General features: G+C 46.0%; 1 protein-coding gene across 1 annotated transcript in view; it reads right to left on the reverse strand.

Moving 5' to 3' along the window:
• The window catches only part of BRAF (B-Raf proto-oncogene, serine/threonine kinase), a 1,688,602-nt gene that overhangs the window by 1,557,943 nt on the left and 115,602 nt on the right, over positions 1 to 15,057 (reverse strand). The window contains exon 3 of the mRNA XM_030216338.1: positions 8,125 to 8,228. Within this exon, the coding sequence (XP_030072198.1) occupies positions 8,125 to 8,228 (104 nt within the window). The remainder of the gene's footprint in view (positions 1 to 8,124; positions 8,229 to 15,057) is intronic.

Below are 15,057 nucleotides of genomic sequence, written 5' to 3' on the forward strand. Positions count from 1 at the left end.
TTTTCCCCAAAAATGTTGTCCGCACGGCAAGGCGAGTCCGCAATCCGCTGCTGGAGTCTATTCTCCAGGTCGGCGGCACGCAGCCATGAGAGCCTGCGCATCACCACACCTTGAGCAGCGGCCCTGGACGCAACATCAAAAGTGTCATAAACTCCTCTGGCCAGGAATTTTCTGCACGCCTTCAGCTGCCTGACCACCTCCTGAAAAGGCTTGGCTTGCTCAGGGGGAAGAGCATCAACCAAGCCCGCCAACTGCCGCACATTGTTCCGCATGTGTATGCTCGTGTAGAGCTGGTAAGACTGGATCTTGGCCACGAGCATAGAACAATGGTAGGCCTTCCTCCCAAAGGAGTCTAAGGTTCTAGGGTCTTTGCCCGGGGGCGCCGAAGCATGCTCCCTAGAACTCTTAGCCTTCTTTAGGGCCAAATCCACAACTCCAGAGTCATGAGGCAACTGAGTGCGCATCAGCTCTGGGTCCCCATGGATCCGGTACTGGGACTCGATCTTCTTGGGAATGTGGGGATTACTTAATGGCTTGGTCCAGTTCGCAAGCAATGTCTTTTTCAGGACATGGTGCAAGGGAACAGTGGACGCTTCCTTAGGTGGAGAAGGATAGTCCAGGAGCTCAAACATTTCAGCCCTGGGCTCGTCCTCCACAACCACCGGGAAGGGGATGGCCGTAGACATCTCCCGGACAAAGGAAGCAAAAGACAGACTCTCGGGAGGAGAAAGCTGCCTTTCAGGAGAGGGAGTGGGATCAGAAGGAAGACCCTCAGACTCCTCGTCAGAGAAATATCTGGGATCTTCTTCTTCTTCCCACGAGGCCTCACCCTCGGTGTCAGACACAAGTTCACGGACCTGCGTCTGCAACCGCGCCCGGCTCGACTCCGTGGAGCCACGTCCACGATGGGGGCGTCGAGAGGTAGACTCCCTCGCCCGCATCGGCGAAGCTCCCTCCACCGACGTAGTCGGGGAGCCCTCCTGGGAGGTGGCCGCAGTCGGCACCGCACGCGGTACCGACGTCGGGGACCTCACCCCGGGCGATGGGCCAGCCGGCGCCATGCTCGACGGTACCGGAGGCGCAAGCACCGCCGGTACCGGAGGGGTAGGGCGCAACAGCTCTCCCAGAATCTCTGGGAGAACGGCCCGGAGGCTCTCGTTCAGAGCGGCTGCAGAGAAAGGCATGGAGGTCGATGCAGGCGTCGACGTCAGAACCTGTTCCGGGCGTGGAGGCTGTTCCGGGCTGTCCAGAGTGGAGCGCATCGACACCTCTTGAACAGAGGGTGAGCGGTCCTCTCGGTGCCGATGCCTGCTGGGTGCCGACTCCCTCGGCGACCCAGAGCTCTCGGTGCCGACGCGGGAAGGGGACCGGTGTCGATGCTTCTTCGACTTCTTCCGAAGCATGTCACCGGAGCTTCCCGGCACCGACGAGGAGGACGTAGAATCCATCCGTCGCTTCCTCGGGGCCGAGACCGAAGAGGGTCGATCTCGGGGGGGCTGTACCGCAGGAGCCCTCAGGGTAGGAGGAGACCCACCCGAGGGCTCACCGCCACCAGCAGGGGAAAGGACAGCCCTCACCTGCACTCCACTCGATGCACCACCGTCCGACGACATCAGGAGACGAGGTCCCGGTACCACCGACATCGATGCAGCTATCCGATGTCTCGGTGCCGATGCAGAGGGCCGATGCCTCGATGCACTCGATGCACTGGCAGCCAAGGATGAAGGTCTGGACGCTGATGACGTCGATGCACACGATGACCCCGGTGCCGATGCCGACGAAGCGCCCGAGAACAAAACGTTCCACTGGGCCAATCTCGCTACTTGAGTCCGCCTTTGTAACAGGGAACACAGACTACAGTTCTGGGGACGGTGCTCGGCCCCCAGACACTGAAGACACGAAGAGTGCCTATCAGTGAGCGAGATTACCCGGGCGCACTGGGTGCACTTCTTGAAGCCGCTGGAAGGCTTCGATGTCATGGGCGGAAAAATCACGCCGGCGAAGTCAAAATCCGAAATGACGAATTTGGAGCACCAAAACTTTAAGGGAGAAAAAATCTCGACCGAGGCCGAAAAGAGGCCTACCCCGACGACGAAAGAAAACTTACCGGGGCAAAACTGGAAATACGGGAAGGGGAAAATGAAACCCAAGGGGGTTTGCGGAGCACTTCCCGACAGATATAGAAACTTTTCCGAAGAAAAACACGTCAATAAAACACGGACGCGCGAGGACGACTCTCCGGGGCTCGACACGACAAAAAACACAGCCGTACCGAGTGCGGACGAAAGAAGACTGGCCGGCTCGAGCCGGTTTCGGGCGGGAAGACGGCCGCGCATGCGCGGTGCGCGTGGGCGCGCGAGGACTAGCAAAGGACTTTGCTAGGAAGATTCCGATTGGAGGGGCTGCCGAGGACGTCACCCATCAGTGAGAACAAGCAGCCTGCTTGTCCTCGGAGAAACAGGAAATATGTCAGGCGAGGGCGGAGCCATGATGCGAAGGAACGGAACAAAGGCTGGAACCGAGCTGAGCCTGCTGTCTTCGCTTCAACGCTGGCACGCCTCGAAGGAAAATAAAATTTTTAAAAGCAGGGCGGCGGCGCAGGGAGGAAACAGGGCTATCGGGGAGCAGAGCTGCAGACGGATGATGAACGACCGGGGGAGCGGGGAGGGCTGGAAGAAGGCAGATGGAGGGGAGGACGGCAGGGGGGGACGAGGGTTGCTGGACATGGGGGGATGGCAGGGGAGAGACGAGGGTTGCTGGACATGGGTGGGTGGATGGAGGGCAGGGAAAGGGAGGGTTGCTGGACATGGGTGGATGGAGGGCGGGGAGAGGAGGGTTGCTGGACATGGGTGGGTGGGTGGATGGAGGGCAGGGGAGAGGAGGGTTGCTGGACATGGGTGGATGGATGGAGGGCAGGAGGAGAGGAGGGTTGCTGGACATGGGTGGGTGGATGGAGGGCAGGGGAAGGGAGGGTTGCTGGACATGGGTGGATGGAGCCAGGGCAGGGGAGAGGAGGGTTGCTGGACATGGGTGGGTGGATGGAGGGCAGGGGAAGGGAGGGTTGCTGGACATGGGTGGATGGAGCCAGGGCAGGGGAAGGGAGGGTTGCTGGACATGGGTGAATGGAGGGCAGGGGCGATGAGGGTTGCTGGACATGGGTGGATGGCAGGGGGAGAGGAGGGTTGCTGGACATGGGTGGATGGAGGGCAAGGCGGGCGAAGAGGGTTGCTGGACATGGGTGGATGGAGGGCAGGGCGGGCGAGGAGGGTCGCTGGACATTGGTGGATGGAGGGGAGAGGAGGGTTGCTGGACATGGATGGAGGAGAGGGAAGGGAGAGAGAAGAAATGCTGGACATGAATGGAGGGGAGGGAAGAGTGAGGAAGGAGATGAGAAGAGGGAAAAGGAAGAGAGGAGAAAAACTGCACATGGATGAAGAAAATAGGCAGAAGCTGAGGACCAGAAATGAAGAAGAAAGGAGGAAAGGAAAGAAATAAATGGAAAGGAAGCCCTGGAAATGGAGTTAAGAGGACAGATAGCAGCAGAATCGGATACTGGGCCAGCATGATCAGAAAAACAAAGTCACCAGACAAAAAAGGTACAAAAAAATCATTTTATTTTCATTATAGTGTTTGGAATATGTCCACTTTGAGAATCAGGTGCTCAACATTAAAAGTTTATTGTTATTTACTTATTTATGGCATTTTATCCCACATTAAACATGAATTATTGCCCACCCCCCCCAGGCTCTCTCCCCGGCTATAGCCAGCTCTGCAATTTGGGGGAGGGGCGCAGAGGTGGACGAGGGGCGCAGAGGTGGACGAGGGGGGGCACAGAAGTGGACCGGGGAGAGAGCCTGTTGTTAAACATTTATCAGCACACCACTGAGTGCTACCCAAACCTTCAATTCCACGGGACGCCCTTTTAGGAGGTAGAATGAATGCCATCTGTCTGTACTATAATAGTGAGAAAACACACTATTATAATTTTACCAGCCTACAACCTTTTGTCAATAAAACTAAAGAATATCTGATCAATCCCCCTCAAATCATCTATGAAAATTTTGCCCCCCTCTGATTATTCTGAGCTTGTGAAAGTAAAGATTTTGCCACTGCATGGACTCTCTTTCCGCATACTACCTGTTAGGCTGCACAGTAAGCTCATGTTTACATTGTATTGCACATGCACCGAGATGGGTCCGCAGGAAAAATGCGCCCACAAAAATGGCGAGAGTCCTGATAGGAACATGTTGCACCGTAAAATGGCTATCACTAAATGATACAGGGTAGGAGAAATCTATGAAGTTTGGCATTTTGAACAGACATCTACACACTTTGCAGAATACATAAGCATGCATCTGCATCAAAAGCAGGAAGCATCAGGGTTTCCTCAGTGGTATACTGATGATGAAAAACTAAGCAGGTAAATTACTGATTTCTTCCAGAAAGAAGGCATGCTTTTACACGCTGATCAGATAAGCGTGAACCCTGCAAAATGACAAATTGCAAAAGTTCTTACATTTTTTTTTGGGGGGGGGGGGGGGGGGAGAGGGGAAACTGGTCAAAGAAGAAATCTACCAACAAGCATCGCGAGAGATCCCAATTAACTGTACATTTACCTGTTTTCCCTGAATACGCCGTGTCATCATGAGATCTTATAGATGATGACATGGCTTGCATCACCTGGAAATGCATGAAGGAACTTTGTGCGCTTCTGGGTAACAGTAACACCTTCATAGCTTCTTTTACAACCGTGCACGCCCACCTAGAGTTGTATAGGGATCTTGATGTGCTACAAGAATGCTGTCTTTATCACTACACAAACTCAGTGATTTTTGTGAGCAAGGAGGGTGAGTGGAATCCTCCATTGGCAGATTATTTAGGTGACTTAATGAGTGAGATCCAAAAAGGGTGAGAAATCACAGAGTTTGTCTCAGCTAGCCCCAAAACATACGGGTTTAGGTTATCCCCCCATTTGAAAGTAAAAGGAATCACACTCAACAGTGAAAACAACGAGAAAATAAATTTTTGCAGTCTGAAAGAGCTAGCTATGGTTTATGATCCAAGGGTGCCAGCAGCTGAACAAAAAAATTCATCCAGCAAAAACTGATGGTCATCAACAAAGCCCAATGGCTCAGAGAGAGCCATGTGCTTAAAAAAATCCAAAGGGTTGTATATGATAAACAGGTTTTGGTTCAAAGTTTTAGCACAGTGCCTTACAGCTACCGATTATAGACATACATTTTCTGTAACGTACTCAAAAACATCTTTGCATGTGTTTCGTTATTGTGCCTCTTTGTATTGTACTCAATTTTGGGCTTGTATTTTTACACAATGTATAAAGCATTGTTCTTTAACTATTTTCGTTTAAATAAAGAAAAAATTTGCTTATCTGTAACTTTTCCCAGTCAATAAAACCCCATAAGCTTCTATACATTTTATTCACATGACCTTGCCTGCCTGGGATAGAGAGGGAGGGGTTGCGGGGGTAGTCTTCCTTGCTCTTGGAACTCCTGTGTTTTGCATGATTTGTGCCATAGCTCCCAAAGAAAAGCTGGCTATGTATGTACAGCTGTTTGAAATTCTGCCATGGAGTTCTGAAACTAGCATCTTCGTTCCCCTGTCAGAGTGCTTTAGTGTGTTGTTAAACAATACCTTTTAAAACAGCCACACGAGACAGAGTTTTGAAAGAAAACGTCTGTCTCCAGCAGACTGTTTGAGCTCACACAGAAAAGGAAGCTGTTACACTGTCTTAACACAGGAGGGACTGAAAGAGGAGAAGGGGATGTGGGGGAGGAGGTCTAGATCCTCTTACACAATACAGCACATTGCTCCGTCAGCTGGATGTTTGTTCCTGAAGGGAGGGAGGGGTGTCTGGATTAGCGGTATTCTTTCCTGAGAAAAAAAAAAAAAAAAAAACATCTGATACTGGGGCTCAGGAGGAGAGGGGTCTGGGGTCAAGCCTTCTGGCAACATTGTTCAGAAAAAGGAGTTTAAAATAGTCTGAAGGCTAAAAAATGCCTATTTTTCTTTCCTGAAAGCCAGAGACAAAAAAAGGTTTAAGTAGTGCACGGTCCTCCTAAGCTATAGAGGGTGGTGTTGTGTACTTTTGACATCACTTCCCATTACATGACCCCATCCAAGATGGCAAGTAGAGTAAAACAGGAAGTGACGTGATATGTCCAGTAGTCGCAGCCATCTTGGAAAACAGGTGTGGCTATGCCACTTTTTGTGATGTCACCAAAAGGGGCGGGGTTTTGGGCAGGGCTATGCAAGGAGGCGTGGGGATTGGGGTGGGGAAAGGCAAGGAAGTAAACTGAACTACACCCACAAAGGAAATCTGAACAGGTTCTTAGATCACACAATAAAACTATCTGCTTCCTGTATCCCACAGAACAGGTGTGGGAAAAAATAGGGTTGGGACTCTAATAGGCCTTTTCATTTCTTTTTATACACAGGTACAAAAGCTCCTACACTTGGAAGTATGGCAAAGAAACATCGTGCCCCTAAAGCTGCGGTTCTCATTACAGCTTCTGCCTCTGTCCAGACTGAATGCTTGATCTGAGGCAAGATTCTGGTTTCATGTCATAAATGTATGCACATTGAATCCATCATGAAAGAAGTATAAGAACTAAGAAAGGAGGTGGCAAGACTAAGAAGCATACGTGACGACCAGTAATTCATCTAGGAGATGCATGCTGAAACACTGTAGATCTCCAGCAAAGGGAGAGAAAATCTTATGCAGAAAGAGAACAGCTAGACATGTCACCAGATCCTGCAAAATCAACCCCCCATCTTCTGTTGAATCGATAGATTCCTATTTAATCTGAGATACTTTAGAAAGGGATAAGTTTTGTATGTACTATACTCTACTGAATAGAGTCTAACTTTGTACTTTTAAGAATTACCATCATTATTATTATTAGCATTTGTATAGTGCTACCAGATGCATGCATCGCTGAACACCTGATTATTATGATTATTATTTATTACATTTGTACCCCGCGCTTTCCTACACAATGCAGGCTCAATGCGGCTTACATAGTAATTTGAAATACAAAGTCATATAATAGAAATTTCAAAACATTATAAGTTGAACTTGATAGTGTATGATAAGTTGATCTTCATAATGTATGATTAGTGTAAGAGAGGGTAGACAGGATAGGATAGTATAATTTGGGAGTAAGGGGTAAGGAGGGATAAAATAAAGGGGAGAAGAGAAGGATGGGATGAGTAGAGGGGGAATGGGGAGGTGGGGTAAGTAAAACCAATGATGGGATCGTTATTTAATTCAGAACAGAATTGGGAGTGGAGGTTGGTAAGATTAGGTTGGGACATTAGGATAGACTTGTTTAAAGAGATGAGCTTTCAGCATTTTTCTAAAGGGCAAGTAGTCGTTAATTAATCGGATTGGTCTGGGTACAGCATTCCAAAGCTGGCTGCCCATAAAGGAGAAACTGGATGCGTAGTAGGTCTTGTATTTAATTCCTCTACAATTGGGAAGGTGTAGGTTGAGATAAGTTCGTGAAGAAATAGATCTATTTCTGGCAGGGAGGTCGATCAAATCACTCATGTAGCCAGGGGATTCTCCGTGTATGATCTTGTGGGTTACTGTGTTGATCTTGAAATTTATTCTTTCTTTGATGGGGAGCCAGTGGAGCTTCGCTCGAAGAGGTGATGCACTTTCGAATTTTGATTTGCCAAAAATAAGTCTTGCTCTGCTTAGCCCTCTTGGGCATCATGATGGGCAACCTGTCTGATGGCATTGGGTTTAGTCAAATTCCTACTGTATGCAATATAACTAGGAAACCTAGGGTTTGAAAATAGCCTATTCTCACTGGCAGGATGGATTCAATATATTTCATTCAATGCTTGTTTTTGCCCTGTTTAACCCTGTACACATCCTCTCCTCTAGCTCTGCATATAAATATTTACATTTGTCAGTCTATCCATGCTGTCTTGGCCTTAAACATTAGTGATTTGTTTCATTCATGATTACAGTATAGTATCTTAGCATTCTCCTTTGTCTCCTTAGCACTATTAGCACTAGGTACGGCAGGTTGATATCTGGGTAAAATTTCTTCCCCAAAGAAACTCAAAATCTTTCATAGCACAGACAATCCATACCCATCTTGAATTCTGTAAACTGCACAGCACTCTGGAATAAGACCTCTCATCATCAGGGCTTTCTTCAAACTATCTCGAACAGTTACCCCACATCTTCCTGGAACCTGTGATAGCACAAAAGAAACAAGCTTTTAAACATCTTTTAATGTTCAGCAGCATACATAAGCTCTTTAAAGTTCAATTGGCATATATTTTTTTCTGTACGAATAACCTCCTCCATGTTAGTAGAAAATTATATTTTCTACTTAACTATTACACTAAACCCAATTATAACAAAGTGTAGTGCAGCTGGTGATACCATGGCCATTTTTCTGTGCTGATCTTCAGGTATTCAAATCAAGTATGTTGCATTCAGATATAAAAGACTGTTACTTTTTAAACTTTCCAAAATATGGAATGCTGTAAAGAATTTTCAAAAAGGGATTCTCAGTCTGATTATTTATCAATGAGCACAATAACTCCAAAAATGACAGAAAGTCACCAAATCTGGCTCACAAAAAGTTACTCACCTGCAGCAGTTGTTCCTTGAGGATAACAGGCCAGGTATTCTCACATATGGGTGACGTCATTTGAGAGAGCCTGGTGCGGATGCTGACTAGCACATAGATGTTTCTAGAAAATTCTAGCAGCGTCCCACTGTGCATACACGGGTGCCTTCACACCCAGGTCCCTCAGTCAAGTAACAAGCTAAAGGAATACAACTTCAACTCCTAAGGGAGGTGGGAGGGTATGTGAGAATGCCTGGCCTGTTGTCCTTGGAGAACACCTGCTACAGATGAGCAACTTCACTTTCTCCGAGGACAAGCAGGCCCAGTTGTATTCTCATATGTGGGAATCCCTAGCCACCAGGCTCACCAAAAGCAACAAGGCTAGGACAATAGGGACTCAAAATGTTGAGACCTCGAAGTCAATTAACCTGAAACTATATGCATACTAGTTGTGAAGGGCAGATTGGCCCTAGAGGGTGAAATTGGATTCTGGACACCAAACAGATTCTAAGGGACTGTCTGACAGAACCCGGGTGTCACATCCAGTATTCTGCTCAAGACAGGATACAAGATGTAAATACGTGGACCGAAGACCATGCTGCAGCCTTAAAAATCTCCTCTATGGAGACTAACCTCAAGTGGTTTACTGACATAACCATGACTCTGGCATTATGAGCCTTAACATAACCCTCAAAAGTCAGCCCAGCCTGGGCATAAGTGAAAAAAATGCAATCTGCTAGCCAGCTGGAAATTGTCCATTTGCCTGTGACTACTGTGATAAGTATGAGGCTGTCCTATCCGAGGTAGGCCACTAGAGGGCGCTAGGAGAATAGGTGGAGGTTGCTAGGACCGGGGAGAGCCCTGGGAGGTCCACAGGTGTAGGAGGTTATGGGCTGGGTCCTGGGTAGCTAATTAACCACTTTATACCCCACCTGAGAGGTGAAAGGAAGTGAAGTGAGCTGGCAGCAAAAAAAGAGATCCCCCTGAAAGATACTGGCTAACCTTATGGACTTGTGGAGGACTGGGTCTCCAAAGGAGATCAGCAGGCTGAAAATCCTGGGGTAAGAAGTCCCTAAAGCATTAGTGTTTGACTGGGTGTCCTCAGTACTTATAGGAACTGTGTGTCCAGAATTGTGTGTTCAAAGAGGGGACTATGTGTCCAAAGAAGGAAGGACTGTGTGTCCAGAGAAGAAAGGACTGTGTGTCCAGAACTGTGTGTTCAAAGAGGGGACTGTGTGTCCCAGTACTGAGAGAAGCAGGCTGCAAAGCCTGGGGTTAGAAGTCCCCAAAGTATTGGAGCTAGTACTGAGTCCATGTATCTGTGTGGGGGGGCTCAGTGGGAAGACCTATGAAAGTATAAAGTATTAAGCTAGAAGAAGTGTGCCCAGGGGCTGGAATAGAGAGTTGCCTGAGAAATATGCAGTTGGTGAGACCTGTTTAATTTGCTGAGTGGGAACCAGGTCACCCTGAGCAAGAAGGGGGGTATCACACTACCCCCATTCTGTTTGGGTCAAAAGAAAAAAAAAGCTGGGTGGAATCTCTATGGACTTTAGTTTGCTCCAGATAAAAGGCTAAGGCTCGTTTGTAGTCTAAGGTATGCAGTATGCTTTCACCAGTATAGGCATATTGGTTTTGGAGAAAACACTGGAAGAACAATTGACTGGTTAAGATGAAACTCTGACACCACCATAGGAAGGAACTTAGGGTGTGTGCAAAGAACTAATCTATTATGATGAAAGTTAGTGTACGGTGGATCAGCTACTAGGGTCCGAAACTCACTGACTCTGTAAGCTGAAGTGACAGCCACCAAAAACACAACTTTCAGGTCAGATACTTCAGATCCCAGAAGTGGCTGAAAAGGCACTTTCATCAACTGGGTGAGAACGTTGAGATCCAATGACAAACTGGGAGGTTTGACTGGGGAGCTTTGTCAAAAGCAAACCTCTCATAAAACAAACTAGAGGCTATACAAAAATAGGTTTACTCCTTATACAGAGAAGGTAATGTAGCAATCACTCTACTGGGAAAAATATCTGACTCTTACTTTACTCTAATTCTGTCGCTGGCTGATACATCAGACTGGATACTCTCTGAAAGAGGTGGTGGTACAAAAAAAAAAAACACAGACCACCTCTGAAACTTGGATAAATGTGTTCAGGGGAGACTGGTTAGGAAATACTGAGTGTGTTAGAGACAGACAAGGTGTTACAGGATTCTTATTAAAGAATGACTCATTTAATAAAGTGCAAATATAGATTTTTTTACTGCACTAATTTAAATTAAAATGTATTAAAAACCATTAAAATCAGTTTAAAACCTTTAAATATTTAAATATCAGTTTAAAACCTTTAAATAAACCTAAAAAAATTCCACTGAAATGTAGATGGAAAGCAATGACCACAAATGCTTGCAGTCTAAGCAATAAAGATCACGACCTTCAAGCCCTGATGTTGGAGGCAGACTTAGACGTTAGTGCAATCACGGAGACGTGGCTTAATGGTTCCCATGAATGGGATGCAAACATACCAGGCTATAATCTATTTAGGAAGGATAGAGATGGTCGTAAAGGTGGAGGAGTAGCTCTGTATGTGAGAAATGATATCGCAACGACTGAAATGACAGGGACCTGGGAAAAGGAAGAAGCGATATGGATCACCTTAAAAAGAGATGATAGAACCTCTGACCAAGTGGGTGTTGTCTACAGACCTCCGACACAACTGGAGGAACTAGATAAAGATCTGATCACAGATATTCAAAAGTTGGGAAAGAAGAGAGAGGTGCTGTTGCTGGGAGATTTCAATCTGTCAGAAGTAGATTGGAAGGTTCCATCTTAAGAATCGGAATGAAGTAGATAGATCATGGATGCTTTTCAAAGTGCTCTGCTCAGACAAATGGTGACAGAACCCACGAGGGAGGGAGCGACGCTGGATCTGGTGCTCACAAATAGGGATAGTGTGTCAAATGTTCGAGTGGGTGCCCACCTGGGCAGCAGTGCCCACCAAACAGTTTGGTTTGATATGACAGCTGAAGTGGAGGGCGGCCACTCAAACCTCAAAGTCCTGGATTTCAAGCATACTGACTTCAGTAAAATGGGGGAATACCTGAGGAAGGAGCTGATGGGCTGGGAGGACGTACGAGAAGTGGAAGGACAGTGGTCCAGGCTGAAAGAAGCTATAAATATGGCCACAAACCTTTATGTAAGGAGAGTAAATAAAAGAGAAAAAGGAAACCGATATGGTTCTCCAAGCAAGTGGCTGAGAAAATAAAAGCTAAAGAGTTGGTGTTCCTGAAATACAGTAAACCTCAAGAGGAGGAACACGGAGAGGAATACCAGATGAAATTGAAAGAAGCCAAGAGAGAGATAGATCTGGCAAAAGCGCAAGAACAAATGGCTAGAAATGTAAGGAGGGGTGACAAAAATTTCTTCCGGTATATTATTGAAAGGAGGAAGACTAAAAAGGGAATTGTGAGACTGAAAGATGCTGCGAACCGCTATGTAGATAATGATGAAGAAAAAGTAAATTTGCTAAACAGATACTTTTGTTCTGCTTTCACTGAAGAAAATCCTGGAGAAGGACAACAATTGACTGGCAAAAGTACATACGAGAATGGAGTGGATATATAGCACCGTTCACGGAAGAGAGTGTGTATGAACAACTTGAAAATCTAAAGGTGGACAAAGCCATGGGACCGGACGGGATCCACCCCAGGATATTGAGGGAGCTCAGAGAGGTTCTGGCAGGTCCTCTTAAAGGTTTGTTTAATAAATCCTTAGAGATGGGAGAGGTTCCATGGGAGTGGAGCACAGCGGATGTGGTCCTTCTTCACAAAAGTGCTGATAGGGAAGAAGCTGGAAACTACAGGCTGGTAAGCCTCGCTACGGTTATTGCAAAATGAATGGAAGCGATGCTGAAGGAAAGGACAGTGAATTTCCTGGAAGCCAATAAGTTCCAAGATCCAAGACAACATGGTTTTACCAAAGGTAAATCGTGCCAAACGAACCTCATCGAATTCTTTGACTGGGTGACCGGAGAACTCAATTATGGATGTGCTATAGACGTAATCTACTTAGATTTCAGCAAAGCTTTTGAAACGGTTCCCCACAGGAGACTCTTGAATAAACCTGACAGGCTGAAGAAAGGACCCAACGTGGTGAACTGGATTAGGAACTGGTTGACGGACAGACGCCAGAGGGTGGTGGTTAATAGAATTCGTTCAGAGGAGGGAAAGGTGAGTAGTGGAGTGCCTCAGGGATCAGTGCTGGGGCCGATTCTGTTCAATATATTTGTGAGTGACATTGCCGAAGGGTTAGAAGGTAAAGTTTGCCTTTTTGCAGATGATACTAAGATTTGTAACAGAGTGGACACCCAGGAGAGAGTGGAAAACATGAAAAAGGATCTGAGAAGCTAGAAGAATGGTCTAAGGCTTGGCAATTAAAATTCAATGTGAAGAAATGCAAAGTGATGCACTTAGGGAGTAGAAATCCACAGGAGACGCGTGTGTTAGGCGGTGACAGTCTGATATGTACAGACGGGGAGAGGGAGCTTGGGGTGATAGTATCTAAGGATCTGAAGGCGACGAAACAGTGTGACAAGGCGGTGGCCATAGCTAGAAGGTTGCTAGGCTGTATATTTATTTTATTTGTTACATTTGTATCCCACATTTTCCCACCTTTTTGCAGGCTCAATGTGGCTTACATATTACAGTTATCGGCATTTGCCGGTTCCAGTCTGAACAAATATAAGGTATGAATGATTATAAGGTGATATTATGGTAGATAAGGTACATGTATGGTAGGTACAATTGGGGGGAACTTGGAGAGGGAGGGGGGAGGAAGAGTCAAGTAATGTCCATTATGGTCTTTTGTTATATTGTGTCGCAGGTGTCCAGGTAAATTTTTATGTTGGGTCGGTGGGGTATGCTCTTCTGAACAGGACTGTCTTAAGTGCTTTCCGGAAATTTAGGTGGTCTAGCGTAGTTTTTACTGCTTTTGGCAGTGCGTTCCATAGTTGTGCGCTTAAGTAGGAGAAGCTGGATGCATAGGTGGATTTGTATTTGAGTCCTTTGTTGCTTGGGTAGTGGAGGTTTAGGTAAGATTGTGCAGATCTTGTGGTATTTCTGGTTGGCAGGTCGATAAGGTCTGTCATGTATACAGGTGCCTCTCCGTAAATAATTTTATGAACGGTCGTGCACATTTTGAAAGTGATACATTCTTTGATTGGTAGCCAGTGCATAGTATAGAGTATAGAGAGAGGTGTGACCAGCAGAAGAAAGAAGGTGTTGATGCCACTGTATAAATCATTGGTGAGGCCCGACCTGGAGTATTGTTTTCAGTTTTGGAGGCTGTATCTTGCTAAGGATGTAAAAAGAATTGATGCAGTGCAAAGAAAAGCTACAAAAATGGTATGGGATTTTTGTTATAAGACGTATGAGGAGAGACTTGCTGACCTGAACATGTATATCTTGGAGGAAAGGAGAAACAGGGGTGATATTTATTTATTTATTGCACTTGTATCCCACATTTTCCCACCTATTTGCAGGCTCAATGTGGCTTACAAAGACCTGTTATGGAATCGCCATTCCAGGGTAAAAGATACAATTGGTGTTAATTAGAGATTAAGGATAATAAAGAAGAACTAAGCCAACAATTATAGAAAGAAGGAATTCAGAGTCAGGGTAGAGTGGTGAAGTGTTATAATAAGCTATGGATTCTTGTGGTAGGCCTTGTGGAAAAAATAGTTTTTCAGAGATTTGCGAAAGTTCATTATTTCGTTAATTGTTTTCAAGTTTGTTAGTAGTGCATTCCACAATTGTGTGCTCATGTAGGAAAAGCTGGTTGCATGTGTTAGTTTGTATTTTAGTCCTTTACAGCTGGGGAAGTGTAGATTAAGACATATGCGGGCCTATCTTTTAGCATTTCTGGGAGGCAGGTCTACCAGGTCTAGCATGTAGGTCAGGGCATCTCCATAAATGATTTTATGTACAATTGTGCAGATTTTGAACGCGATACGTTCTTTAAATGGGAGCCAGTGTAGTTTCTCTCTTACGGGTTTTGCACTTTCATATTTTGTTTTTCCAAATATGAGTCTGGCTGTGGTATTCTGGGCTGTTTGAAGTTTCTTGATAGTTTGTTCTTTACAGCCCACGTAGAGTGCGTTGCAATAGTCCAGGTGACTTAATACCATAGACTGTATCAGGTTGTGAAAAATGTTCCTTGGGAAGAAAGGTTTTACTCTTTTGAGTTTCCACATGGAGTGAAACATCTTCTTAGTTGTATTCTTCACGTGGTTTTCGAGTGTGAGATTTCGATCAATGGTGACTCCAAGGATTTTCAGTGTGTTTGAGACGGGAAGGGAAAAATTTGGTATGGTTATGGTGGTAAATTCATTTGTGTTATGCTGTGAGGTGAGTATAAGGCATTGTGTTTTTTCTTCATTAAGTTTTA

This window comes from Microcaecilia unicolor, chromosome 10, assembly GCF_901765095.1.
Source record: "Microcaecilia unicolor chromosome 10, aMicUni1.1, whole genome shotgun sequence".
Lineage (NCBI taxonomy): Eukaryota > Metazoa > Chordata > Amphibia > Gymnophiona > Siphonopidae > Microcaecilia > Microcaecilia unicolor.